We start from the raw sequence: 26,291 nt of genomic DNA on the forward strand, positions 1-26,291 counted from the left end.
TCAAGCCCGGGAAAGTGAGCAGGGTGGAGGAGGAAAGGAGTCAGCAGAGGAAAAGAAAGCATGGGAAACGACAGGAAGTGAAGGAGAGTTAGTCGTTGGAGGTGGTAGAGAGAGGCAGCAGAGTGAGGAGCTGCAGCAACTTTAAAAAATTCACCGGAGGTCGCGAGGTGGAGGAAATTGTCGGGAGCAAGGCACAGGGAGCAGAAGTGAGCCAACAGCGCCTGGAGTGGGAACAGAACCTTTTTCAACCCTGTGGAAAAGAATCAGAGTCAGGGCAGGCCCTGTAGAAGCTGAACGGAAATGCAACTTCTCAACCATGAGTGTAACTTGCCTCTGCATAATTAGAAAACAGTGGGAGTACAATTAACCCTGCACTAGGCGCTCCATGCTTTCACAAATAGCCCACAGATAACTGAGACTGGCGGGCTCATCTTCCTTAAGAGAGAGACTGAAGGAGTCAGTACGTGATATCTTTGCTAACTAAAGTCTGTTGGAGTCAATGTTGATGAAAATGTGCAAAGTGTCAACTGTTTATTTAACATCTCAAAATGCTGAATAAACTGTGTATCTTCGGTTTACCCCAGACTACATGGATTGGTCTCAATTATTTCACCACTACGCCTACGAGTCCACCCTCAAAGGTACTGGTTAGTACATCCGCTCAGGCTAGCTTTGCCCTTCCTGCTCGCTGCATAACAAAAACCTGAAACTGTAGTGAAACCTCCTCCTGCAAACAGGAATGGTGCAAGTAGCACTAGATGGCTGGAAGGAGCACATTTTTGGTAAGTAAAATACAGTTCACATTTATATATTGGCTGTGCTGTTACTATAGGCTGAATTTAATGTGGCTAGTAAAAACTATGGACTCAAATTGTGTTGACTATGGTTGTCAAAGACCAATTGTGTTGTCAGGGACCACTCAGTGAAAGCCTTGGAGGGTGGTCAGGAAGAAACTTCTTGGAAAGATAGTGGCCTAGCGGTCACAAGGATCCTGAGAGGTGCTAGGGTAAGCTTAAACAAATGCCTGGTGCAACACAATGAAAGGCGAGTCTGGATGAGGCATCCCTTTGACTCAGAGTGGCACTATTAGTTTGGGCAATTTTGGGTGAGATCTGATCTTCTGGAAGATTTGTGGTGTGGCACACAGTTCTCAGGCCCCAGTTTGAGACAGCTGAAGTGTTCTGCAACTGTTCTACAGTTGAGATATTAGTTCCTTGCACACTTGGTAGGAAACCAAGTTAATGTACTACTGTGTCTGTAACTGCCTAGTTTAAAGAGCCTCTCTCTGAGAAGAAAATTGATATAATTGTTCCTCCATTAAAGTATCCATGATAGTGGGGCATACCCCCTTACATTCCTTGAAGTAGGTACGGTTATAGGCCTAAATTTATTAAGAAATGTGTTTCATAAACCTGTCTTGACATAAAGTGCACTGGAGTAAGAGGGGCAAAATTTACTAAGAGGCTATGAGCTGGTATAGATTTAAGCCATAATTTACACCAGTTTCCTAAAAAAATTATAATAATTCAATTGCGCTGCAGGAAACCATGCGTTAGGAAACCCCATCCACTTTTTGACAGTGGCAAGCGTGGCCTAAAATGAATAAAGGTTGCAAAATATTTGCCAAAAAAGGTGTGCACTAAGATTTGCTACTTTTTTTTACACCAGCAAACTATTGCATGTGCCTTAATAAATAACACCCATAGAATATAGTTGTGAACGATAATCTTTCTGTATCTAAAGCGTTCTCTCTAAACTACATACTCACCTCACACAGTCTGCTCATATTGTATATACTATGATCAACAGTATTTACCTAACTAAGGAGAGGTAGAAAAACAGAGCGAGAGAATAAAGTTACAGAGGCTTCTATGTATATAGAATAGGATCCACAAAGTGCACTAATTCCAATTGTATGGTATAAAGGAAGTGTAAAGTGTAGTAAAACAGTATACAAATCTTGATGATGAATTGACTAGATATTGGTGCAATTTTTTTTCCCATAAAGCAGTAGATAAGCCAGCTGGAGAGCTGGTCAGGTGATTCAGCCAATCAGGCAAAGGGGTATGCTGTTTTGCATACTGTACATCAGTTGCTTTCTGTGAGACCCCTAAACAGATGGTTACTGGGTCCTATTATGCTTATGTGATTAGCACAATCAGGCAGATTTCACTTATACTCCCCGCATTCCCCCATCAAATAGCTTTTTAGAACTCTAGAGTCCTTAATTATGCTAACATTTCAAAAACGTCTCATTAACTTGTAAATTTGGCACAATTTACGCTACACTAAAAATAGGAAAAATGCACCAGTTTTCACATAGCAGCCCCAATTTAAATTCGAAAATGTGTTATGCATCATTAATTAAATTCTGCTTTTAACACATAAAATGTGGATAAAAGCGAGAAATAACCAACCTATCTATGTAATTTATTTTTCTGTACAAAATGTGTCAATTTCCACATAACACTACTATGTGCACCAAAATTATGCCAGTTTGCATTCAGAAATATGTTTTGCTTCAAAAATTTATTCTGTGTCATCTACTAATATAAAAAAATTAGCCAACAGGCAATATATTGATAATAAAACAAAAATAGGGTCATAATCAAGAAAAGAAAAATATCCATCTAGTTGGATGTTTTGCCAAAAAATGCACCAGAAAGAGCGAGGCACAAAGATTTGGCGCAAGTGTTTCTTCATTTACACTAACTTTCGGCGAACTTGTTGGATTTTTTTTCTTCTTTTTGGCAAAACTATTTGCAAAACTCCATGCACTTTAATTCTGGCGCAGTTCTAGACACAAATCGGAAAGATATTCATAAATGATTTTTTAAAACAAATGAACACTGCAGCCAAATTGTGCAGCGTATTGCACAATTGCGCAGATATTGAGTGGTCATTTGCACAACTCCCATAAACTTGTATGGGGAACTTTGGTGCACACAAAAATAGTGCGCTTTTTGCGCTTGCGAAAAGTGTGTGAAACACTGTGCAATGAGGATGAGCCCATTGAAATCAATGTGTTCTATTCTTTGCGTATTGCGAATGCGCGCACAAATACATTAGTGTGAAGGCGCCCTTTCTACATTTTTTTCTTGAGTCCATAGCATTTTTTCCAAATTGCAGCAAGGTTTGGATATGGTGTTTGTTCAGACGTTTTCCATGGTAAAAAATAGTAATGCAAAAACTCATGTGTCACTAAAAATCGACACCCAAAATTTTTAGTAGTAAACACAGGCATCAGCTAAAATGTGTATGCAATTTTCTCGCTTTTTTTCACTCAAAAAATGGCAGAAAAAATATCTGAAAGCAACCTTGTTTGTTGCAAGAAAATATTTTTTCGTAAGACCACCTGTTACTTAATATTGAAGTGCTGAAAGAAAGTGACCTGACCTTTACAAGTACCTTTTCCCAGCGTGACATATAAAACTATATTTAAATTATAAAATTTTTTATACTGCCAAATCCCCATATAAACCCTGAATCTAATTTAGTCCCAGGGAATTAGAAGACAGCACTTTCTCTTTGCCCTGGGAATTCATGGCTGGATGGGCAGACAGACAGACAAATAGTGTGTTTTATGTATTACTTATACCATGGTTCCCCAATCCTTTGTACCTTGTGAATCACCTTTAACTCAAAAAAGTATGATTTTGGCCAAGGCACACATCGCATGGAAATTTACAAGTCACAATGCGACTTTAGGATGCGATGTAGCAGGGCGAAATTGGGTGAAAGAAAAAAAACTGTGAAATTTTAAACATTTGCTGATAAATATTTCAGTGTGAGATTTGACATCGTATTATGCCATGTCAATTACCAGTATGTATGGTCATAACTCAGGACTTCCATGGGGAACCAAACAACAAGGGGTCCTGAGTAGTGATGAGTGATTAGTGGAATAATCGGTGAGGATCAGACCAAGTTCACCAAAATCATTATGAATTGGGACGGCCAATTCCGACTGTCATTACAGCCAATGGGAGTAAAAATCAGGTTCACTAATTTGCAGTTCAGAAGTTTACCAATACAGCCAAAGCCCTACCCACCCTGCACCCCCCAGACTGCATGGGAATACAGCCAAATATCTGCATAACACTGTGCTCCACCCAAAAATTGGTAAAATTAGTGTACAGTGTTACAGGGGTCACTTGTGTCACAGGGGTGTCACTGGAAACAAAAGAAAGCCCAAATAGAGCCTCCTAAATCACAAATTACGGCAATGAAGACTGCAGGTATGGTGCTTGTTTTAAAACCAATATCATAAATGTTTCAAGGACAAATTCTGCCAGGTGAACAGAACACTCAAGCATGGACCTCCTCCCTTTAAAATCAATGGAATGCAAATCAGGTTTACTAATTTACCCTCCAGAAAGTCTCTAATGCAGCCAAAGCTCCCAAATTGCATGGTAATATAGCCACACATCCGGGGAACACTGTGCTTCTCCCTAAGATTTGTAAATAAAATACTGTACAGTGGTATGGCAGTCACTCGTAGCACAGGGGTGTCACTGAAAACAAAAGAAAGCCCAAACAGGGGCTCCTCGTAAATCACAAATTACATTAAGGAAGACAGCAGGGGTGCTGCTTGTTTTAAAAGCAATGTCATCAATTTTGCAAAGGACAAATTCCACCAGGTGAACACAACACCCAAGCACGGGCCTTCTCCAAGGAAAAACTATAGAGCTACAGCTTCATAAAACAAAAGCAAGAAATGGATTAATAAAGTGATGTTTTTACTTCTGAAGATGGTCTGCTGATGCCTTAAAGAAAACCCTGCATGCTGCTTACACATTTGTTTTACGGAGGTGACTTTTTTGGATATTTGGTCCATATCCGGGTAAGCTGGCATTTCATGAGTTACTCTCCCACCTTGTGTCAAGGATAATTGAGTGCGGCAACCATATATTGATTTACTTTATAGAGCTACAGCTGTTTTTTCTGCTTTAAAAACAATGTTTCTTTAAGGGTGCATTCACACGAGCGTGTGCTGGTGCGTATATAGGTGCGCACAAAACCGGCACATGCATATACATGCATAAACAAGCGTTAATGCAGGTCGGTGCAGCATTGCTTTCAATGGGGCCGCGGCTGCTGCCAGGGGCCGCATTGGAAGCAATGGTCTGCCGGCAACCCCTGCAGTGATTTTGAGGGAAGGGCTTTAAATATAAGCCCTTCCCTGAAAATCATTCCTAACTAGTGTCAAAAAAAAAAATACTCACCTCTCCGCTGCTGCCGGGCTCAGGTGCATCTATCTAGCCACTTGGTTCCCATCACTGTAATGAAGTTCTTTCAGCAGGCAGGGATTTAAAATTGAATGACAGCTGAGCGCTGCCTGTGATTGGTCACAGCGCTCAGCCAATCACAGGCAGTGCTTAGCCGTTCATTGAATTCATTGGAGGGCAACAGTATGAAACAGAGACTCTCATTCTACGGCCACATAATGCTAGCTAATTCATTAGAAACATTGATAATGCTTGGAGTGGTCAGCAGCAAAAGAAGACCTGGCCAACAAAGAGTGCACAGGCTTGATACTATCAAAGCCAACACCAACATGCAAATGATCAAACTGAAAGATGCAGTACAAAACAGAACCACATGGAGAGGGTTGATCCATAAAGCGTCTGAGAGTCGGCCTTGACTAAATGGATAAAGTAGATAGGTAAAATACAGGGTGTCCCAGTGAATGTTGTGACATGACAAATAGTGAGGTAGGGTGATGATGTAGTTCACAGGTAGCATAAACTTCAGCTTTCCCCGAAAATAAAAATCAAGTGGCGTGTAATCTGGTGAACAAGCGATCGACGTAGTTTATTCCACATGGTATGCAATTAAGTGGTCCACAAGTTCATCATTTAACCAGTTTCAAATGGTTTATGACTGTTGCTCTAGAGCACCGTCCTGCTGAAAGTATGTCCTCAAAACTGTGTGAGGGGTAATTCTTCAATAAAAGCATCAACGTGTTGCTGAATGAGCTGCAGATATCATTTTCCATTGAGGATTTCCTTGTAAATAGCGTTGCTCATTAGCTGAGCAATGAAACTGGACACATTTGTGCAAAATCGGATCAACTCAGCCTGTCTTGATTTTGGCAAAAGTTGCAGGAAAATCGCCTTTCCCATAATTCATGCTAAAGCAGTTAAAGCAGATCCGCATGCAGCCAATCAGCAGGTAGGGCACCTTGATAATGTCACCAATTGTGTCCTACATCTTGCATGCTGCCAGCATTTACGCGCTTGCATCACATAATCCAATCATACATAACATAGGCACTGTGTTACCAATGGCTATTTTACAGCTCAGCACAGAACAGAGAAGTTGCAAGATACTAGCAGGAACATTGAAACTGCAGCAAGTTTATATTCCTATAGAAAATGTGCTCTGTATTTTGGTGAGATGCTCTGCAAAGCATATATATCAGCTGGTTTTTAATACTATATACCAGCAGATAGATATACTGTGTTGCATTGCAGGGAACATTTGAAGCTGCATAAGTTTATATGTAAGGTGACCAGACGTCCCGATTTAGCTGGGACAGTCCCACTTTGGAACCCTGTGTCCTGCTTTCCACTGGGACCCACATGGGACAGCCATTTGTCCCGTTTTTGGGATGTCTGGTCACCAAGAAGGTGATTACCAGCTGAGGGGGGTCGCAGATCCCTGGCTGGTAATCACTCTGCCGTCCCACGGCCAGGTGTGCATCCGGAATCTTCCTCCCCTGACCTCTTCTTCTTAGTTCCGCAGGAGAAGAGGTCAGGGGAGGAGGCGCTGCTGTGTGCATACACACGTCCGTGGGCAGCAGTGCTGAGGGGAGCAGCGGCACTCTGAAGACCAGGAGAAGGTAAGTATGTGGGTTTCAGGGGGGTTCTATTAGTACTGGAGCTACTGTGGGGGTCACTGTTACTACTGGGGTTGATATAGGAGATACTATTAGTAATAGTGTTCCCCATATCATCCCCAGTAGTAATTGTATTACCCTTGAGCCCACTGTGGGGGTCACTATTACTACTGAGGCCATTGTGGGTGTCTCTATTATTACTGGCGCTACTGTGGGGGTCTATTACTACTAGGACCACTGTGGGGGTCACTATTACTACTGGGGCACTCTGGGGGTCACTACTAATGCTGGGGCCACTGTGGGGGTCACTATTACTACTTAAATCACTGTGGGGGTCACTATTACTACTGGGGCCACTGTGGGGGTCACAATCACTACTGGGGCCACTATGGGTGTCCCATTTACTACTGAGGCCACTGTGGGGGTTACTATTACTACTGAAGCACTTGTGGGAGTCACTATTACTACTCAGGTTGCTGTGGGGGTCACTATTACTACTGAAACCACTGTGGCAGAATACTTTAAGATGACTTATGGTATGTTTACACAAGACCGAAATGTTGCAGAATGTCCGCAGCTTTTCTGCATCCAGAAAACTATTAAAATCTGTACCACTGGTGTGGATTTTGACTTGTAATCAGCCATGTACGGCACTTCCCCTCACCTCCTCCGAAAGCTTCCCACTGTCGTTGTTCCCCGGCTTCTGGTTCCCAGGTACGGTGTTGCTGGTCAGGTGAGGACACTAGAGGCCATTGGGAACCGGAAACCAGGGAGCGCTGACACTGGGAAGTCTACGGAGGAGGAGAGGGGAAGTGCCGTATATTATTAAATCCGTCGCGGGTACGCGGCTGATTTCCATCCAAAACCCACACCAGTGGTACAGATTTTAACTGTTTTTTGCATGCAGAAATGCTGTGGGATTTGTTCCGTCTTTTTTTAAATAGCCCTGTACATTTCATAACAGGTAAAATCATATGTTGTGTTAAGCCCCGCCCCCTGTCCACAACCCTCTGTCCAGCTTTGACCCTTGGGAAATCTGGTCACCTTATCATATGCCTATATAGAAAATGTGCTCTGTACTTTGGGAAAGATACCCTGCAGAGCATACAGTATATTTCTGCTGTTGTCAAATACTATATATCAGCAGACAGACAAACTGCACTGTATTGCAAGGAACACTGACATTGCAGCAAATTTATATGCCTATAAAAAAATATGCACTCTAATTTTGGATACTCTGCAGAACATGCATATCTGCTGCTGTTATATACCAGCAGACAGACAAACTGCGCTGAAGGGTAGGAAATATTGCAGCTCTCTGTTTCACACATTTTTTTCAAGATTGTTGCATACGTTAGGTACCTGCCTGTGGGGTTTTGGAAACTGAAAATCTGAAAACAGGGAAAGTCCCCAAAAAATACTCTTTCTTTTATCAGAAATTTTTCTAGGTTGCGATTCTGGCCTATTAGATTCTAACGTACCTGCCTTTGGTTTTTGTGAACTGAATAAAAAATCCAAATTGGGTGAAAAGGCAAATAAATACTTCCTATTTCTGCTATCACAAAGTCACAAGTCAGGTCTATTAGATTGCTGCAGACATTAGGTACTTGCCTGTGGGCTTTTGTGTACTAAATCAAGAATCTAAAACAGGAAAAAAGCCAAAGACATAGTCTCTGTTTTTGCCATCACAAATTTTTCAAAGTTGTGAGTCTAGCCTATTAGGTTACTGCATATGTTAGATACCTGGCCATGGGGTTTGGGGAACTGAAAAGCCAAAAGCAGGGAATGTCCAAAAGATATAGTTTCTGCTTCTGTTATCACAAATCTTGCCAGGTTGTGATTTTGGCCTATTAGATTCTAACATACCTGCATGTGGTTTTTTGTAAACTAAAAACTAAACAAAAAAAAGAACTAAGAACTTAACTTAAAAAAAGTAAACTAAAGACTAAGCAAAGAAAACATGAAGAAAGCAACGGGCAGTGGACGTGTTGGTGGCGTCAAATTGGCGCCTCAAGCAGCTTACACTGAAGCAATGACTCCATATTCCTGGCTCTGTCTTTGTGTTACATCTGCAGCTCACAGAACAAGTTGTAGAGTGCATGATACAGTATACACTAATTACTTCCGTCCAGTCCCAGGCATAGAATAATCGGTCTGCACCAATCGCCCATGAGCATTAATTTGAGCATTAAATAAACTGTCCCCCCTAGCAGACATCAATGGTATGGCCTCAGCTAATAGATCATTGGATAGATGTGAAACTGAAAGTAACAAATCTCAACTTCAAGATGGGGAAAAATGTGTTTTCACCAGATTGGCCCTTTAAGTAAAACTAAAAAAAGAAAGAAAAAAAAGACATGAAGAAAGCAAGGGGAAGGGTATATGTCAGTAGTCAGAAGTCTGACATAGTGTGGCATACTGTATATTTTTCAGCCCAGTACAGCCTGCAACAACAGTACAGGGTAGAACCCACAGTCACAGGCAGCACTTGCAAATGAAGGTCCAAGAGTATATCAGCTCCTGCGTGAATATACTCACTCACGGTTTTGGCCCTTTTGATTTCTGGGTGTCTAAGCTAGATGAGTGGCCAGAGCTGGCACAACATGCTTTAGAGATGTTTGCATGCCGGTGCGCTTTCAGAAAGTGTTTTAAGCACAGCCGAGGGTTGGTAACTGATACTAGTCAACAAACAATATGGATGGCCTGACCTTACTAAAAATGAACCAGACATGGAGTTGTACCACTCATGCATCATTTTTGGTGTTCCTCTGGACTATACTTATTATAAGATAACATTCCTGCAAGTCTATGTGTGACCTTTTAACTGGTCTTGTAGGATGACTAGGAATATAAACCAAAGCTAGAGTAGAAAGAAAAGATAACCATGTACAGACAGCTGTTTTAGTGTTTTTGCCCCTCATCAGTGTACAGTAGGTTGCTGGCTGGCTTTGTGAGAGGCCCTCAGACCTACCAGTTGCTCTTTACAAGAAGAAATTATACCCCTCCTTACCAACATCATAGGCCCCTCAACCAGCAACCTGCTACACTGATGAGGGGCAAAAACTGTGAAACAGCCTGTCTTCTGGAAAAGACTCTAGTTTTGGCTTATATTACCTGTTATTGTTACAAGGCCCACTCAAAGGACAGACATTAACTTGCAGGAATGCTGCCGTCTAACGGGTGGCGCTGTAAAGGCATTGAACTATTTTCCATATGGATATTCACAGAGGAGAATGTATGACCTTAAATATCTCCTCACACCTTTTAGGTGCGTTCTGCAGGGAGAAACTATACCACGTCCGACCAACATGAACTGGAACACCCTGTATATATTTGCTATATTACGTTGTAGCCAGTAGCCAAGCCAGTTCCTTTAGCTAATGTTCCTTTAAGGGAAGTGAGCAGTAATACCCTTTGAGATGTTATGTTTCACATAATGAATGCTGTGTTCTTTTCCAGGATGGTGTTCAAAAGATGGAAGAATATACCATTGTAACATGTAGATAGTGGCTCTTTAAGAGAAGGGCATCATAAGAAACTGATTGTGAGTGCTACTCCATTAGCAATGTGTGTTTGTCCTGTTAGCACATGAGGTCTCTCCAGGCATGCCAGCTAGTACCTTTATGTTATCTGTATTGGATGTTTGCTGCCTGCAATAAGTTTTGCTTATTTTGGCTGAGAACAAAATATATGCTGCTTTTATTGCATATATGTTTACTGCAGTATCGTAACTGTTTTGCATGTAACACACGTGGTCTCCATTTTGCTAATGACCTTACATATAGTTACTATCCAATCTGAACTACACACTCCCATCTGTAAGGCTTTTCCTGAGCTGTACCAATTCTCTGGAATGCGCTACCACGCTAACAATCTGGTTAATTCCCAATGCCCACATTGTTAAATGTGTCCTAAAAAACACATTTTTTAGAGAGGCCTATAACATTCCCTAATCTACGTTTTTCCCCTCAGAACCTAACCCCTTCAATCCACAGTATCCCCCACCACCACTGCATACACTATAGTAGCTGTATGTATACTACTCAATTTATACAAGAGATGGCTGGACAAATGCACAGAACAAGCTCTTGTACAGCACCTCTTGTGTCACCCTTATTTCCTCATAGTCTGTAAGCTTTTGTGAGCAGGGTCCTCGCTTCCATTATTCACATTGCCTATTTCTTTTAATACTGTATGTAATGTCTGATGTTGTCTGTTCTTGTTTCCTCTAATGTGTAAAGTGTTGTAGAAAATCTTGGCACTATGTAAATGAAGATTATAGTTATTGCAGTTGATGCTCACATCACTTTGTTATATACTTCAGCAGTCACATGGTCAAGGGGAGTATTGGCTCGGTGCACCATAATACTGATGAGTTTTGTATATTAGCTATGTAGCTAAAGCCAGAGTCAAACCTCCCCCCCCCCCCCCCCCCCGTGACTACTCAAATAACATTGCGCCGCTGCCTATAAGAGGGCACAGACAGATTGTCTACTTTCCCAGTGAAAACAGCTCATTGTCAAGGGACCTGCAAACAGAGATATGTTTCCATACTTTCTTACCTATGGCACGGATTTCACTTCTACGGTAATGTTAAACAGTTGAGTATACCTAATAAAGTGACCATATGCTTCTGTGCAAAGCTGCCCATAGTAATGTATAGGGCAGCCTTTTGCCAATGGCTCTGCAACAGCTATGAAATGCCAACCCTCAATATACACTTATTGTCCTGACAACCATTTCAAACCTTTAGAGCGGTACATAGTGTACCAATAGTATACCGTATAGTGAGAGAGGAGGCTGAAGAGAAAGATATGAACTCCAGCTCTTAAGGTTTAGAAAATCACTCCCAATCACCCATACACAAGCCAGACATCTATATGATGACTTTATCTGACAATCATATCCTAATATTTTAGACCTTTATTCCCCAAGGAGGGGCGTAACTATAGAGGATGCAGGGTATGCGGTTGCACCCGGACCCAGGAGCCTTGGGGGGCCCATAATACCTCTTTTCTCCATATAGGGAGCCCAGTACTATGAATAAAGCATTATAGTTGGGGGCCCCGTTCCAGGTTTTGCATTGGGGCCCAGGAGCTTCAAGTTACGCCTCTGTCCCCAAGTACTAACTTACTACCATAGTGTAAACTTTACTACTCACGTAAACCCTATGTACGCTGTAGTAAAATCATGTAACGGACATAAAATGTAGAAGCTTTAAATATTAATTCCTTATTGCAGAGCAACACACAAGATGCAATTGTAAAATGTTCTGCTGCATTCAGAATAGCAATCCAGGTGAGGAATGTGGTACTGAAAGCTTCATCATGTTAAGTATGTGTCAGGTCATTGTAGTCAGGTGATTGATTATATTCCCCGAAGCAGCGGGAGATTAGAGAGGTCTGGGCTGACTTATCTCCAAGCATTGGCTTTCCAGTTCAGAGTGGACACCCATAGAGATACAGTGCTCTGAAGCTTTTTTTTGTAAATAATTTTAATAAAACTTCACTTTTGAGAAAAATACCTCACGTGTCATTCATTTAAAACTGTTCTTTTGAAGTGGTATAGTTAAAGTGAAGCTTTGATTTAAAGCCAATGTATGCGATATTCACACACTTCTATGACATCACAAGTGAACTTCAGTTAGGCTCTGACATTACAGCTGTTGTTTTGTCATGTAAGCTGCTATGACATCACAATTCTTTTTGTCAGGAAAAGTTTTTCTGACATCATAACTGCCTTTCAGTCAGGTAAAGCTTCTGTGACATCAAAAGTGTGTGAGGTAAACCATGGTGACATCACAAGAGGTGTAAGCTGCTGTGACATCACAATTAGGTTTCAGTCAGGTAAAGCTTCTGTGATATTAAAGGTATATAAAAGTAAAGTAAACCATGGTGACACTACATGAGTTTCAGACAGATAAAAGGCTGTGACATCACAAGGTAACATGCTGTGACGTTACAAATATCATTGAGGTAAGCTGCTGTAACCTCACAAGTGGAGTGTAGTCAGGTAAACTACTGTGAGCTTTGCGAGATCATAAATGTATATCAGGATATGTTCACGTGTAATGGAAAATCTGCACCAAATTCCGTGTCATTTCAGTGTCAAAAATGCCATTGGTGCAAATTTTGATGTGGATTTTGGTGCGGATTTGCAGCTGATTTCACGCTTTCAATAGAAGGGGTGAAGTCTGCTGATCCGCACCAGTGGTGCTGATTTTGACATGGAAGTTATGTGGATTTCTGTACGGAAAATCTGCACCATTTTTCACTACGTATGAACATACCGTCACTCAGATAAGCTGCAGTGACGTCATAATAGTAACTACACAATATGTAAGGGAATTGCTACGTTAGCAAGTCCATAATATATAATTAGTAGGGTCACCAAAAAAAAAATACTTTTACAAGTGCCTCATCATTCACTTCTCATCATCACACAGTACAACAAGTTTAGTCTACTTTTTCTATGCACATTATATAATATAGTATAACTAAAATATCATCACATAGAGGTTCTTACAGTATTGCATTATGCAAATGAGGCTGAGTTAGAAGATGCAGCCATGTCTCCTCCCAGCTAAACTTAGCTCAGTCCCAGTTACTGCTCTGCTAGTGGAAGTGGAGAAGTTTAAACTGCAGCCACCTTGCTGAGTGTTACACTCCAGCATCTGTCATTGTCTTGGAAGCTGCAAACATGATCTCCAGGCTCTCCCTCCTTCTTTTTTGTGGAACTATTCTAGCTCACCTTGGAGATGCACAGAAGTTACCCAAAGGCAAGTAAATTATATTTAAATGTTTTGTAGTGTTCTTGTGGAAATAATGGAGACTGTAAAGATAGAACTCATCATTCCATGTAAGGCACTGGCTGACCATTAGCATTCTATCTAGATATATAGGTATATATTTCATGTGCTACTTTTGTGCTTAAGAAAGTTTGCAAAACATTGACACTCCCACTCTCCCTATTTTCCCTGGGTGGATCATTGTCAGTAACTTGCTTTTGACATATTGCAATAGTGCAGCTGGAGTGTCATAATATAATTTATCTGAATGTAACACTTGTACATATTTCTCTTTATCAAGGACAGGTTTCCATATGGTGTAAGATCATGTCATTGGAAGTATGTGACACTAGTCCTTTTACAGTAGCCCTTGATATGATCTTACTGACAGCAGGAATAGTGAGGGTTTGGTGACACATGTTTTGTCATTCTTGATCCTATTCCAGGTTGGTGCAATCAGGGATACATGCCTGGAGCTGTACTGTATCCGTGTGAAAAGGCTTACAGCTGCAATGCTTTTTCAACTATCCATGCAATAGCTGTGAAGTTATAAATCTCTCAAATTATATACATAAGATATTGAACCTAACTGACACATTCATTATTTAAAGTGAAGCTTTACCTGTGTTGAACCAAAGATGAACCTGAGTATTGCAGGGACAGTAATGCCTTTAGCATATTCCTGTTATTCTTCATTTTATGAGTGTAATCCATGAAATAATGCAGCAAGAAAATACTGGGAAAAGTCAAATGTTACCTGACTTTGATGAGGTTCTTTAGCAAAGACAGGCTGTTTTACTACATATTGTTTCTGCTGTATCTTAGCCAGAATGCAGAGTGGCAAACTCCTAAAAAACTGCCCTAAACCATTACTGCATTTTAACATCGCAATTCTGAAAATAGGAGAATATTAGGGATTTGTTGTATATGCAGTTCACTAACATACTTTAAAGAGGATTTGTCACCAGGCAGACTTCTTCATATGAGCAGAGCTATGAGATATCCCCATAATACCAAGGTGATTGGCACAGCACCTGAACTCCTAATCGGGGGCATGTAGGAAACATGGCTCATCACTGATCAGCTGAAATGTAAGATCCCGCTGACTGCTTTACAAGAAAGGTATTTGTGAGCCAACAGGATGATTTGCCATTTTTCATAAAGTGCATGCGTCCAATCAGTCTGTCAGTAAGGAGTATGGGGGGCGGCATTCCTGTGTTCTACTACATCCATTTCCATAAGGCATGTTGGAGATCCCAAAGGATCTGCCTTTCTTTTTTCTATACAAATGAGAACAACATGTTATAAACCTGCAGTTAGTAATACTTGACATGAGATGTGGTCTATTAGCCAACTGAGCTACATACTATAGAATCAAGTGTACTGCATTGGTCAAAAATGATGACAAACTGGCATCAATTTGTATAAGCTTCCATCAATTTTCTTTTCAATTTGTCAATGGGACATCATTGATGTCCCATTGACATCAATGATAACAAAAAGCTATCAAATTGATCTTGGAACTAATGAAGACCAGTGTAAGCTGATCCCATTTTAAAGCAGTTTGTGTCCCATAGAAAACAAAAGGACATATTGAATGTTCTGATTTATTTTGTTTTTTAATGAATTTTACTATAATTCAATTGGACATTAGGGCTGGGCTTACATCTGCATTTCCATTTCTTCTTGTTCTATTCTGTCAGGTAATAGTTACCAACGGCACCCAACATACCCTATTGACTATAATTGGGTCTGTCAGGCTTCCATTATGATGTCCATCATTTTGGAAAATGCATGCTACATTATTTTATTAAGGAATCTGTGAACAAAGCAGATGTGAATGCAGCCTAAACAAGACCTCCTACTTTATAGCATTTGGAGAATTAGGGATCCAAAAGCTAGGGCCTCACAGGCAATATTGCTTGCTACAAGGGGCTCTATCCAACCAATTTGGTAACATCAGCAGATCCTGATCTGTCACTTATACAGATTGGTTTTGTGTAAGAGATTTGGCAGGCACTTCTACCCCTCTTACTGTAGCAGCTTGGCCGTTCTGACAGAGCGGCCATGCTATGCTCAGCATCTGTGCCAGACAGGCAGGAGGAGAGTGAGAGGAAGCCATATGCCAGATTCATGTGCATGGCAGAAGATTCAGGTGCATGAAAGTCCCAGAAAGTTCCATCACTTGCTGCCGCTTAAGAGTTAAGCCCCACTTCCCCCATAGAACAAGCCCAAATGTTATTGGTGCCACAAGTACCCTATGAAAGGAAAAGAGTGCTGCATCACAGGAGACAGTGGTGCAGCACAAGGCAGTCAATATGGGAAAGTAGAGTAGCAGCAGCAGTGGCAGTGGGTGCACAGAGGATCAAAGAGCTGAGCTGATGAAGTGACAGGACAGAAGGTCTGAGACTCCAGGAGACCTACGCCTGTGTCTAGAAAAGGATTGGAAGATCTGCTTGGAGCCAAGAGGGAGAGAACTGCCACATTATATCCCCAACCTGGTAAGGGCATCTGGACTTCAACAGAGGCTGAGGAGAGCAGTGGTAGAAGCTTGGGTCAGTAGTAGCTGCAACTCCCATGCAAAGAACTGTAAGTGAGGCCGCCCTCATATGAGACACTAGGTGTGCACATCAGAAAGGGACACACTTTGTTAAATAGCAGGCCTGCTATAGGAGCAAGGACTAATATTGCGGACACTGGACTTTGTGTAAATTTATTGTGTTCAAACCCGGTTCATGGACTGTGTTATTTAAAGAGATATTGCAAAAGTATACCATATTGGAGTGTTAACCTTTAAAGGAACTGCATATTATATTCTGTACTCTGTATTCCTTTAAAATGGTTATGATATTGATCGAGTGTGATTGATACTGTTCACAAGATATTCCTCTTACTACAGATTACTATTCTCAAGTAGCATAGCGGTAGATAGCACCAAGGAACTTGAAAGTACAAGTTTAATTGATTGACCGTTATTATAATTGTGTTTACCTGCATTTCTTTATCCTTAAATAAATATTGTAAACTTTGGTTACTCCATCGGCTGCATCATATCTTGAATTCTATGTTGCTATACAACCACCAGTGACACTTGTAAATCCTACTTTTAAAAGTTTGCAGGGTTCGACTGGAGATGTGTTCAGAAACACAGAAGGACCTGTTAACATCTGGAGGGAGGAGGAAGGAAGGCATAGTGTACCTATATGAATGTGCATATGCTTCATTGGACTCATGTCCAGTCTAGGCCTGCAAGGTATCAAAAGTAAGATCTGCAAAACCACTAAGCCAATTGATATAAGTGACAAACAGCTGAAATCAGCATGTCTGTTACCATATCCTGCTGCCAACAGCCTGTGCAGTTTAGGGGGCCTGAAAAGTTTCCTTTAAATTTGTAATATCTGCAGTCTTTAAAGAAGAGCAATCCCAGGGAAAGGAATTACGGCGCAGTCCACATTTTGGCAGCTTCTGAGTTATATTAGTGCTATAAGTGCTACAGCAACAGCCCAAACGCTTTCCAAATATATAGCATACAGTACAGTACGATCCCAGCTGATTCTGGAACATACAGCATCGAATATGCCCAAACTATGCAGATGTTTTTTATTTCATCTTCTTGTTACTTGGAATTTCTTGTAACCATGTTAACTGTAAAAACTTGGCAGTGGTGAGAGCCCTTTAACTGCTTTTGTAGCCCTGGTATGTTATTTGGTGCAGAGCTCTTTTGCTAATTTGTTAATTTGGGTAAGCACAGTGGAGGCCACAGCACAGCAACATTACACTGCAGGTGGTAGGAGCACCTTGTCAAAAGCTACAGCTCTCTCGTATATTATAGTGAGCTAACTCATAGGTATGCAGTCAAGCTTAACAGTTTGGGGGACAAATTCAGAATATTCAATTATTACATTAAATAAAAGTACAAGATACTTATACAGTTATCAACATTATGACAAAAGTACCAGCAACAGCCTGGAAAAGCGTCAGGAAGCTCATGCATCATTCACAAATGTCACATTTTGATATAACCACATCCCCACAAGAACCAGACCACACCTACAGAACCACACCAATTATTATGTATCCACTATCGGCAGCGAAATACAGTCCCAAATGAAACGTGTTATGTTTATATGATTTATCATTTTTTATCATTGATAGATTTTTCTCTGAACACCAACAATTGGATATTATTTGAACAAACAGTATTATAATGTACTCAGACAAACAGTGCATATGACTAGAAGTGTCATACATTTCTCTGACCAGCAGTGCCATACTTTGCCATAGCCTCACCATACAGTGTCCTTAGTAGTCAGATACAATATCTCAGTTGTGCAATAAAGTACTGTAGTGACCCAGAGTAGGGTCCCTCCATCATTTGTAAGTCTGTTTGTCTTTAAGTAAGTTCATTTGTCTCACTTTTCCATAAGTGTGTTGTTATTGGTGGTTTAGGAGAATGGGGAGGAGTTTGTGAGAGAGTAGGAGAAGAAGTATGGTGTGTGGTCGGAGAAGGAGGTGTGCATAGGAGATACTGGGGCTATGTTTTTTGCTGTTAGAAGGCTTGTCTCCTCCAGGGACGAATGCACAGGAGATACTGCTTATGGGTTGGTTTGGGAATGCAAGAGCCGCATACACCCCCGCTGCATCTGGAGGGGAAGCGCAGAAAACCGTTACAGCTAATAATTAAAGTGAGTGTAATTTTAAGAGACCATGTAACACAAGAAAGTGTCCTTTAGATAACAGTGACTGAGGATGTGTGTGTTTTGGGAGAAGAACCTTCTATTGTCAAATGTGTTCAGAAAGGTAGAGCTCAGAGAATTGTTCTGAAGTCTATATCTTCATGTTGAGAAGTACAAGTAATTTGCCTGTGTTGGAAAATCAAAGTTAGAACATGTGTAAAAGAAAAACCGCATGTCCCCGATTTCGAAAAAGCACTCTTTGTCAGTGAGTAACGCATAACTTATCTAGGGACACTGGCGTCACGACAATAATCTAGGACTAAACTGCAGCTATCAACATCTACTAAAATCTTATCTCCCTTGTTAGTGATCGAGCTAGGCTATAGTTCACTTTTTGGGCAAAGGAGACAGTAGAGCCAATGTGATCCGCTGCCATCTTGTACCCCGCTGTCTGCTCAGTTGAAGGCCTGGTTCTCGGTCACTGCAGTAGCACACCTCCCAAACATCCTGGATCTGACAAGACAGTCCTGATTTCGAACCGTTGTCTCTCTGTTCCTGGCAGTCTGCAGAATGTTCCAACCAACTCTTGAGTATCTCCAATGTGTGGCTAAAATCCTCCTCTATGGGCTACTCTGGGGGTCATTATTACTACTGGAGTCACTAACAGGGACACTATTATTACAGGGGCCATTAATGGGGACACTATTACTACAGGGGCCACTAATGGGGACACTATTACTACAGGGGCCACTAATGGGGAAACTATTGCTACAGGGGCCACTGTGGGGGGTCACTATTACTACTAGGGCATTAAGGGGACCACTAACACGCTCACTATTACTACTTGGAGCACTAATAGGGTCACTATTATTATTGGGGCCACTAAGGGGGACATTTACCATGGTTCAAATATGTTTTGGGTATGTTGTGTATTGGTGCTTTCAATACCAGTAAATTGTCTTTTTTGTATTTCACACTTTCACTTTGCTTCAGGTAGCATAAACACTTGGGGCACCCTTGTTAGTAAGTAATGCTCTGTCTCCCTGTCTTCATCCCTCATGCTGGGACTGAAGCCTCTCAGCACCGCTGTGTATACAGACTCCTTCCCCTGACATCCAGACACAGCATTCTCAGAGTAGGAGTCCATATACACAGCAGTGCTGAGAGGCTTCAGTCCCGCTGGGAAGGAATGAAGACATGGAGAGAGGATACGCCGTTAATATGCACTGAGACTATTTCTTCTCAGATGAAAGATTAGCAGCAATTCCAGGCATGTCCTTATACTGTATAAAGCTGAGGGTCCCATAGGTTTATGCCCCTTGGACAAAATTACTGATTAGTAGAAGTCAATTTTGATCACTGTTTCTGTGAGAGGGTCACTGAGGGACACAATTACTGTGTTGGGCACTATTATGGGATGGTTTTGCATAATAGGGCCATGACCTGTCATGAACATTTGCCGTGCAACGTTTGTCATTCTTTTCATTGCTCAAAGGTTTGGAGTACCCATATTAGTGTTATACAGTACCACAGTAGTGCCGTAGAGAAGCCATAATAGTGCATTGTGATGTCCATAGTAGTGCCATACAGATGCAAATGCCAAAGTTTTACTCTGCATTGGCCCCTGTGGCACCACACAGCTAAGAGCTCCTATGCACACACATGAAAAAGCTGAATTAAGACTGTTTCCGTGAAACTGGGTTGATTTATATTATAATGCCTATTCTCTGTACAATTTCTGAATTATTTTGTAGACAATTTCCTAGAATTTTATGAAAACTTTTTTCCAGTTAATATTGTATTACAATGTTAAAAGGGGTAAAATGACTTGGGGGTATTACCAATTATATTTGCTAATTTGTGTGGTGTTTTAAAACTATAATCAAGGGAGTTAACAAATTTGATGCACCACAAATCCCCTTTTCCTCTCTGAGTCATAATCCGTAGAGAAGGCGTTTACAAAGTAAACAGTAAAATTCATTTGGAAAGTGTTTCTTTGGGCAAGCCAACAAACACAACATGTTATTTTTCATGCAGTGAAAATAGCGACATTAAAGAGGAATAATTCTGTAAAGAGTGTAGGATCATATGAAGGAATTGGTGACATGTAATACAACATTACTGATATACTGCCATTAGTGCTAATGGGAATTTAAGAAGTTCTGTCATTAGATCTCACATTCCAAACTGCATAGTTTTTCTAAAGGAGAACTGCCACGCTAATTGTCCCACCATAAACCTATGCTAAACATACGTATGGTATAGGAAAAGAAGTGTAATAGCGTTTAGCCACCCTCACACATTCAAGATCTGCTATGGAATTTCCGCTAGCGAAATCGCTGCAGAAATTCCGCAGAGTTTACAGTTCAAGCCAAGTGGATGAGATTTTACAAATCTCCTTCACGCGTAGCAGAATCTTCCTGCTGCGGATACCCAAGAGATTTAAAAAACGCTGTGGAATGTGGATCCGCAGCATGTCTATTTCTGTTGCAGAAACTGTGCGCAAATACACAGTTGATGTGCCATAGACATCAATGGAGAACATAAAAACCGTAACAAAATCTACAAATACTCTTTTATTTTATATTTTGAAGTGATTTTGCTTAGAGCTCTGCGTTTGTTGATGTTTGAAAATAAAGTTTTCCAACGTGAACTATTACTAACATATCACAAAACGCAACACATTCCACAGTAGAAAATTCTCACATAAAAACGCAAGCACATATGCAAAATCCATAACGAAAACGCAGCAAATTCTGCACACTCTCACTACTTCTGTCGATCTGCAGAAAAGCAACAGAAATTCTGCAGTAGAATCTCTGCAGTTCAGATGTCGTGTGTGGAGGTAGCCATACGACCAACAGGAAAATGCCTGCTGCATTGTTATTATCTCACCTCTAGAGGTATGTTCAAGCCCAAATCAGGTGTGTATCATAAGAGGAGAGAAAATATAAATCTAAGATAATACGCCTCCTTTTTTTTTGTAAGATGCTCCTGGCTTGGCTTCAAAAACTGCATCAAAAGACCTGAACAAAACCTAAGGGCTTAGTCACACCGGTGCATCGGCGCCCGTGTTACTGCAGAAAGAAGACGGCCACACTTCAGGACCGACGTCTCTCTGCAGCGCCGGGAGAAAGAACATGTGACCGGCTTCATTGCCGGTCATGTGTACTTTCTTCAGCGCTGCGGGGAGTCGTCCGTCTTGAAGTACGGCTGTCTTCTTCCTGCAGTAAGGGCTGAGTCATACGGGCACATCGGCGCCCGTGTGACTAAGACCTAAATGGAAGTTGTGGTTGGTGCAGCTGTCAGGTAACTGTTTCCACAGCAGAACCATTGCACTAGACCAGTTGATGGATTTGTTCTGACTACCTCATAAGGGAGGAGTTACTATTTTCTAGCTGACCTTTAGAGGTGGTGTGGCTGCAGCATGCTGCATCGCTGGTAGCTGACTATAGTGTTCATCTATTTTCCTAGTGTCAAGCACCTAGTTTTCAGTCAATACTGTGTGTAGGATAAAGAACTAGCCCAGTGTATATATAGCTATCATGAAAGAGAATACATCCACAGTGATATATAGTACTGAACGATGATGTCTTATTACATTTTCCATGTACTGTTTGTCATAAACAATAAGTTGTTTGTTATTGTATGTGTTACATTGTTACAAGAGCAAAATATGCAAAAATAGCTTACAGGGGTTTTCCAGTGAAATATTATTGATGACCTATCATCAGGATAGGTTATCAATAGTTGATCAGCCGGGGTCTGCCGCTCGGGACTCCAACCGATCAGCTGAGCAGGCACATGTTGTTAGCACTGCAATAACACATAGGCCGGAGCGGAAGCCTCTGCGGCGGCCTCTGTGTAGTGACCGGCACTTGTGTAGTGACCCAGAGTTGGAGTGTCTGTGGGAGGTATGGTTGGTGACTGTGTGATGTTTTTGACTTTGTCAGTATAATTGTGTTTGTCCCTTTTGTACTGTTCAATGTTGTAAACTGTGTGGTGTTATGTGTATTGACCCAGACAGGTCACATAATGGTTAATGTCTACTATCTGGTATTGTATCTGTTTAGTCTTGTTATGTGTATTGGCTTTCCTAGCCTGCTGTGTCAGGTGCAAGGGGAAGGAGTTGGAGTTGAGAGTCATGGGGAGAAGGACGTGAAAGGTAGTGGTGTGTGGGAGAGAGGAGATTGGAGATGTGATGGAGGAAGAAAGACATGTGAGGAGGCAGGAACTCCGGAGCTTACCGCTGCTGTGTCCTGGGTGCACTCCGGTGACTATGGAGTAGCTTTCCTTTGGAGTGTGGGGAGCAGATCCTGTTTTCCTGGAGACGGAGATGGTGTGCATATGGTGTCTCGGTTCATTCACTCCAGTAACAAGTATACGTGAGAAAGAGACTGAGTAATTTAGAATCTGGGGAGCGTGGAGTTAGTGGAGAAAATGAGGAATGTTTTGTGAATTGTGCCTAGTTGTTATTGGAAGCACTACTACCAATAACTACCTTCATCCACAAAGCTCTCCACAGCACAGCGCCACTCTATATTGCCTCCCTTATCTCAATTCATCACCCAGCCCGGGTTCTCCGCTCTGCTAATGAAACTAGACTGCGCGCCCCTCTAATTCGAACTTCTCATTCCCGCCTCTAAGACTTCCTCAGAGCAGCGGTCCTCTGGAACACACTACTAAAGGATACCTGGGCAATCCAGGACTCACAGAACTTCAGGCGTGCTCTAAAAATGCACCTCTTCAGGGAGGCATACAGCATTCCCTAAACAAACCCCTCTGTATGCTGCCTGATAACATGCTCCCTAACCTACTGACTGCAATCCTTGCCAGCCAACATCAACTGCCCTTGCAGTCATACCGATTCTGTCGTCATACGGCTAAATATCTGACCATTGTCTATGTGTATAGCATCCCTCACTCTCCACCTCGCCATACCGTGCACATCTCCAGCCCTATAACTTCTGTATCACCCCATTACTTGTAGTCTGTAAGCTCGTTGGAGCAGGACTCTCAGCCCTATTGTTCCCATCAACTGATTACTATGTAACTGTGGTTTTTTTGTACTTTTGTCTTTCTGTATTCCCCCTGTCTATGTAAGCGCTGCGGAATATGTTGGCGCTATACAAATAAAGATTATTATTATAACTTAGACTGTGGATACGCAAAATGAGAGTGACTTCTGAATCTAAGCTTGCTGAGGGAAGAATCTTCAGAGAATGTTTTGCATATCTGAACTTTGAGACTCTTAATGCCATGAATTGGAGCCGCACTTTTGAATTTCTAAGTAAAGAGAAACCGTGTGCCTCCGGTTTTGGAGACGTTACTAATTTGACTGTGGACTATGTTATTTCTGCGGACTATTAATGGGGCACTGGCATCATGAAGACAAGCAGATATTAAGCAGTTCTTTACACCGGTGTTATTTACGGTACTTGTCGACAGCTGGGCTGGCTACGCCCTGGGCCTAGAAGGGGAGGATGGTAGAGCCTCCCATGACAAAAGTAAGTTCTCTACCCGCCATCTTCCTCAGCCCTGAGGCAGCACCCAGTCGCCACATTTGTAACTGTAGGTTGGGGTCCCATTGAAATCAACACAAGTTGTGCCTGCAGTTACAAGTGCCGGCCACTACACAGAGGTCAGCGTGGAGACTTCCGCTGATCCGCTCCACCCTCTGTGTTATTGTGGAGCTGACAAACAACAGCTGATTGGTTGACATTAGAGATGAGCGAACGTGTTCAGCCCCGCCCCTTTTCGCCCGAACACCGAACTTTGCGAGGACTTCCGTGCTCGGGCGAAAAAAGTTCGGGGGTCGCCGTGGCAGCGCGGGGGGGTGCGGCGGGGAGTGGGGGGGAGAGGGAGAGAGAGAGGGCTCCCCCTTGTTCCCCGCTGCTGCCGCCCGCGCCGCCGCGCCTCTCCCCGCCCCCCGGCGCCCCCCGAATCTTTACGCGCGAACACTGAAGTCCTCGGAAAAGCCGGTGTCCGGGTGCGTAAGTACTCGTTAAGAACACGTTCGCTCATCTCTAGTTGACATTTGTTAAATTAAAGGTGTTTTCCAGTGAAATACTATTGATGACCTATCATTTCCAGTATTTCACTGGAAAACACCTTTAATTCAACAAATGTCAATTATACAGGGTAGGCCACATAAAAGTAGGCTGGCACCACACTCTGGTGAAAGCTGTCTGAAAGGAAAATCTGTCTTTGTTTCCCATAGCAACCAATCACAGCGCAGCTGTCAGCTCTTGCACTGCTGAGGTAAAATGAAACTTGTGCTTTGATTGGCTGTAGAAGAAGCAATTGAGGCATTGTTGCGGAGGGATACATGCGAGTGTCACATGACTTAGTTCCTTATCCTGCACAAACTATAGTATTATGTCTATCTTGTTGGTGTGATTTTTGTCTTGGTGTTCCTGTCCCGCCTAGTCTGTGTTCCTGGTTGTATCATCCACCTGACTTCATTTCCAGTGTTTGTTGGGTCTGTCTGGTGCATCAGGTAATAGGCTGCCCGCACAGGAACAGGTCAGATTCCGCATGTGGGAGCCCGCAGTGGAATGCGACCCTGTGCCCAGCCAGTGAGCCTACGTACCTGTCATTTATCTTCTTTTTCTGTGCTGCGGCGAGCACTGTCAGACATGCACAGTGCAGATTTTTTTTCCAATATTTCTTTTTCTCGTGCCATCTCTAGACAATGGCGCAGGTACCTGCGACCTATCCGCTATGTCACTGCACAAAAATAGAGCAAGATGCGATTTTTCTCCGTTTGCGGAAATCACAATTTGTTTCCGTGAGTGTGCAGGAAGAAGCGCTTTTCCATAGCATGCTTTGAACGGTATTTCCTGCGGAACCGCAGTGTAGACGCCAATCACAGATTCCGCAATGCAAATCCAATTGTGTGCAGGCGGCCTTAAGGACAAAGTAACAATCAGGGACAGCTCTGCAGGGATGGCTGAAGGCTACATAGTGGTGTGAGAGATACTTCAGGGAGAGATCAGGGACTGGAATAACATAGGAATAGCATTTGTTTTTTGTTTTTAATCTGGTTCCATCACCTGCTCCAGTCTTCACTACTAATGTCATTATATTCATCATCAGTCTTCTTATTTGGCACCATCCTCCAGTCCTCCTGCTGTCTAAATGAGGGTTCCCAGTTCTTTTGTACATTATAGTATTGATAAGTGCTTTGCACATTTCCTTGGGGTATCAGGCCGTATCAGCATCATTATGTTATCAGTGATGCAGAGTGCTGCAGCCACACCACCTCTAATAGGAGGCTGGGAAAATAGCAAATTCTCTCTAACCAGGTAATCTGAACAAAGCCATCAGCCGATCCATCCAATGGTTCAGCTGCGGGAACACTTACTTGGCAGCTGCACCAGCAGCAACTTAGAAGTGAGAAGATAATGATGCAGCAGGCGTTTTCCTGTTGATCATAACAAATGGTGCTTTTCTTTTAACTCACACTGCTCCTTGAACTTTGAAATCGATGTTTTCATAATATGCAAATAAGTTGTAAACCATCCAGTGGGTGGTTCACATGCTGAGTGTGGTCTGGGCTTTCTCTCCATCATTTGGCATAAACTCCTTTGCTCCTGCATAGCAATTGACATCTTCAGTTTACATAGTAACATAACATGTAAGACTGTCACTCCAGTTCAGCCCATTATCCCAGGATGTTGATCCAGAGGAAGGCAACAAACCCCAATGAAGTAGAAGCAAATGTTCCCAATTTTAGGGAAAAATTCCTTCCCCACTCCAAGTCTGACAATCAGAATAATCCCTGGATCACCAATCCTCTGAAGTAATTGGTGATTATAACATGTAATATTGTAACGCTCAAGAAAGACGTCCAGGCCCCTCTTGAAATGTTTTATCAAATTCACCATCACTACATCCTCAGGCAAAGAGTTCCATAGCCTTACTGCTCTTACAGTAAAGAACCCCCTTCTATGTCGGTGTAGAAACCTTCCTTCCTCTAGACGTA

At 42.1% G+C, this 26,291-nt stretch overlaps 1 protein-coding gene across 17 annotated transcripts in view; it reads left to right on the top strand.

Moving 5' to 3' along the window:
• Nucleotides 1-13,447: 13,447 nt before the first annotated feature.
• The window catches only part of ABI3BP (ABI family member 3 binding protein), a 292,204-nt gene continuing 279,360 nt past the window's right edge, over nucleotides 13,448-26,291 (top strand). For all 17 annotated transcript variants that reach the window (XM_066578216.1, XM_066578234.1, XM_066578294.1 and 14 more), the window contains exon 1: nucleotides 13,448-13,619. In XM_066578216.1, coding sequence (XP_066434313.1) covers nucleotides 13,541-13,619 — 79 coding nt within the window. In that variant the 5' untranslated portion in view covers nucleotides 13,448-13,540. The remainder of the gene's footprint in view (nucleotides 13,620-26,291) is intronic.

This window comes from Eleutherodactylus coqui, chromosome 1, assembly GCF_035609145.1.
Source record: "Eleutherodactylus coqui strain aEleCoq1 chromosome 1, aEleCoq1.hap1, whole genome shotgun sequence".
Classification (NCBI taxonomy): Eukaryota; Metazoa; Chordata; class Amphibia; order Anura; family Eleutherodactylidae; genus Eleutherodactylus; species Eleutherodactylus coqui.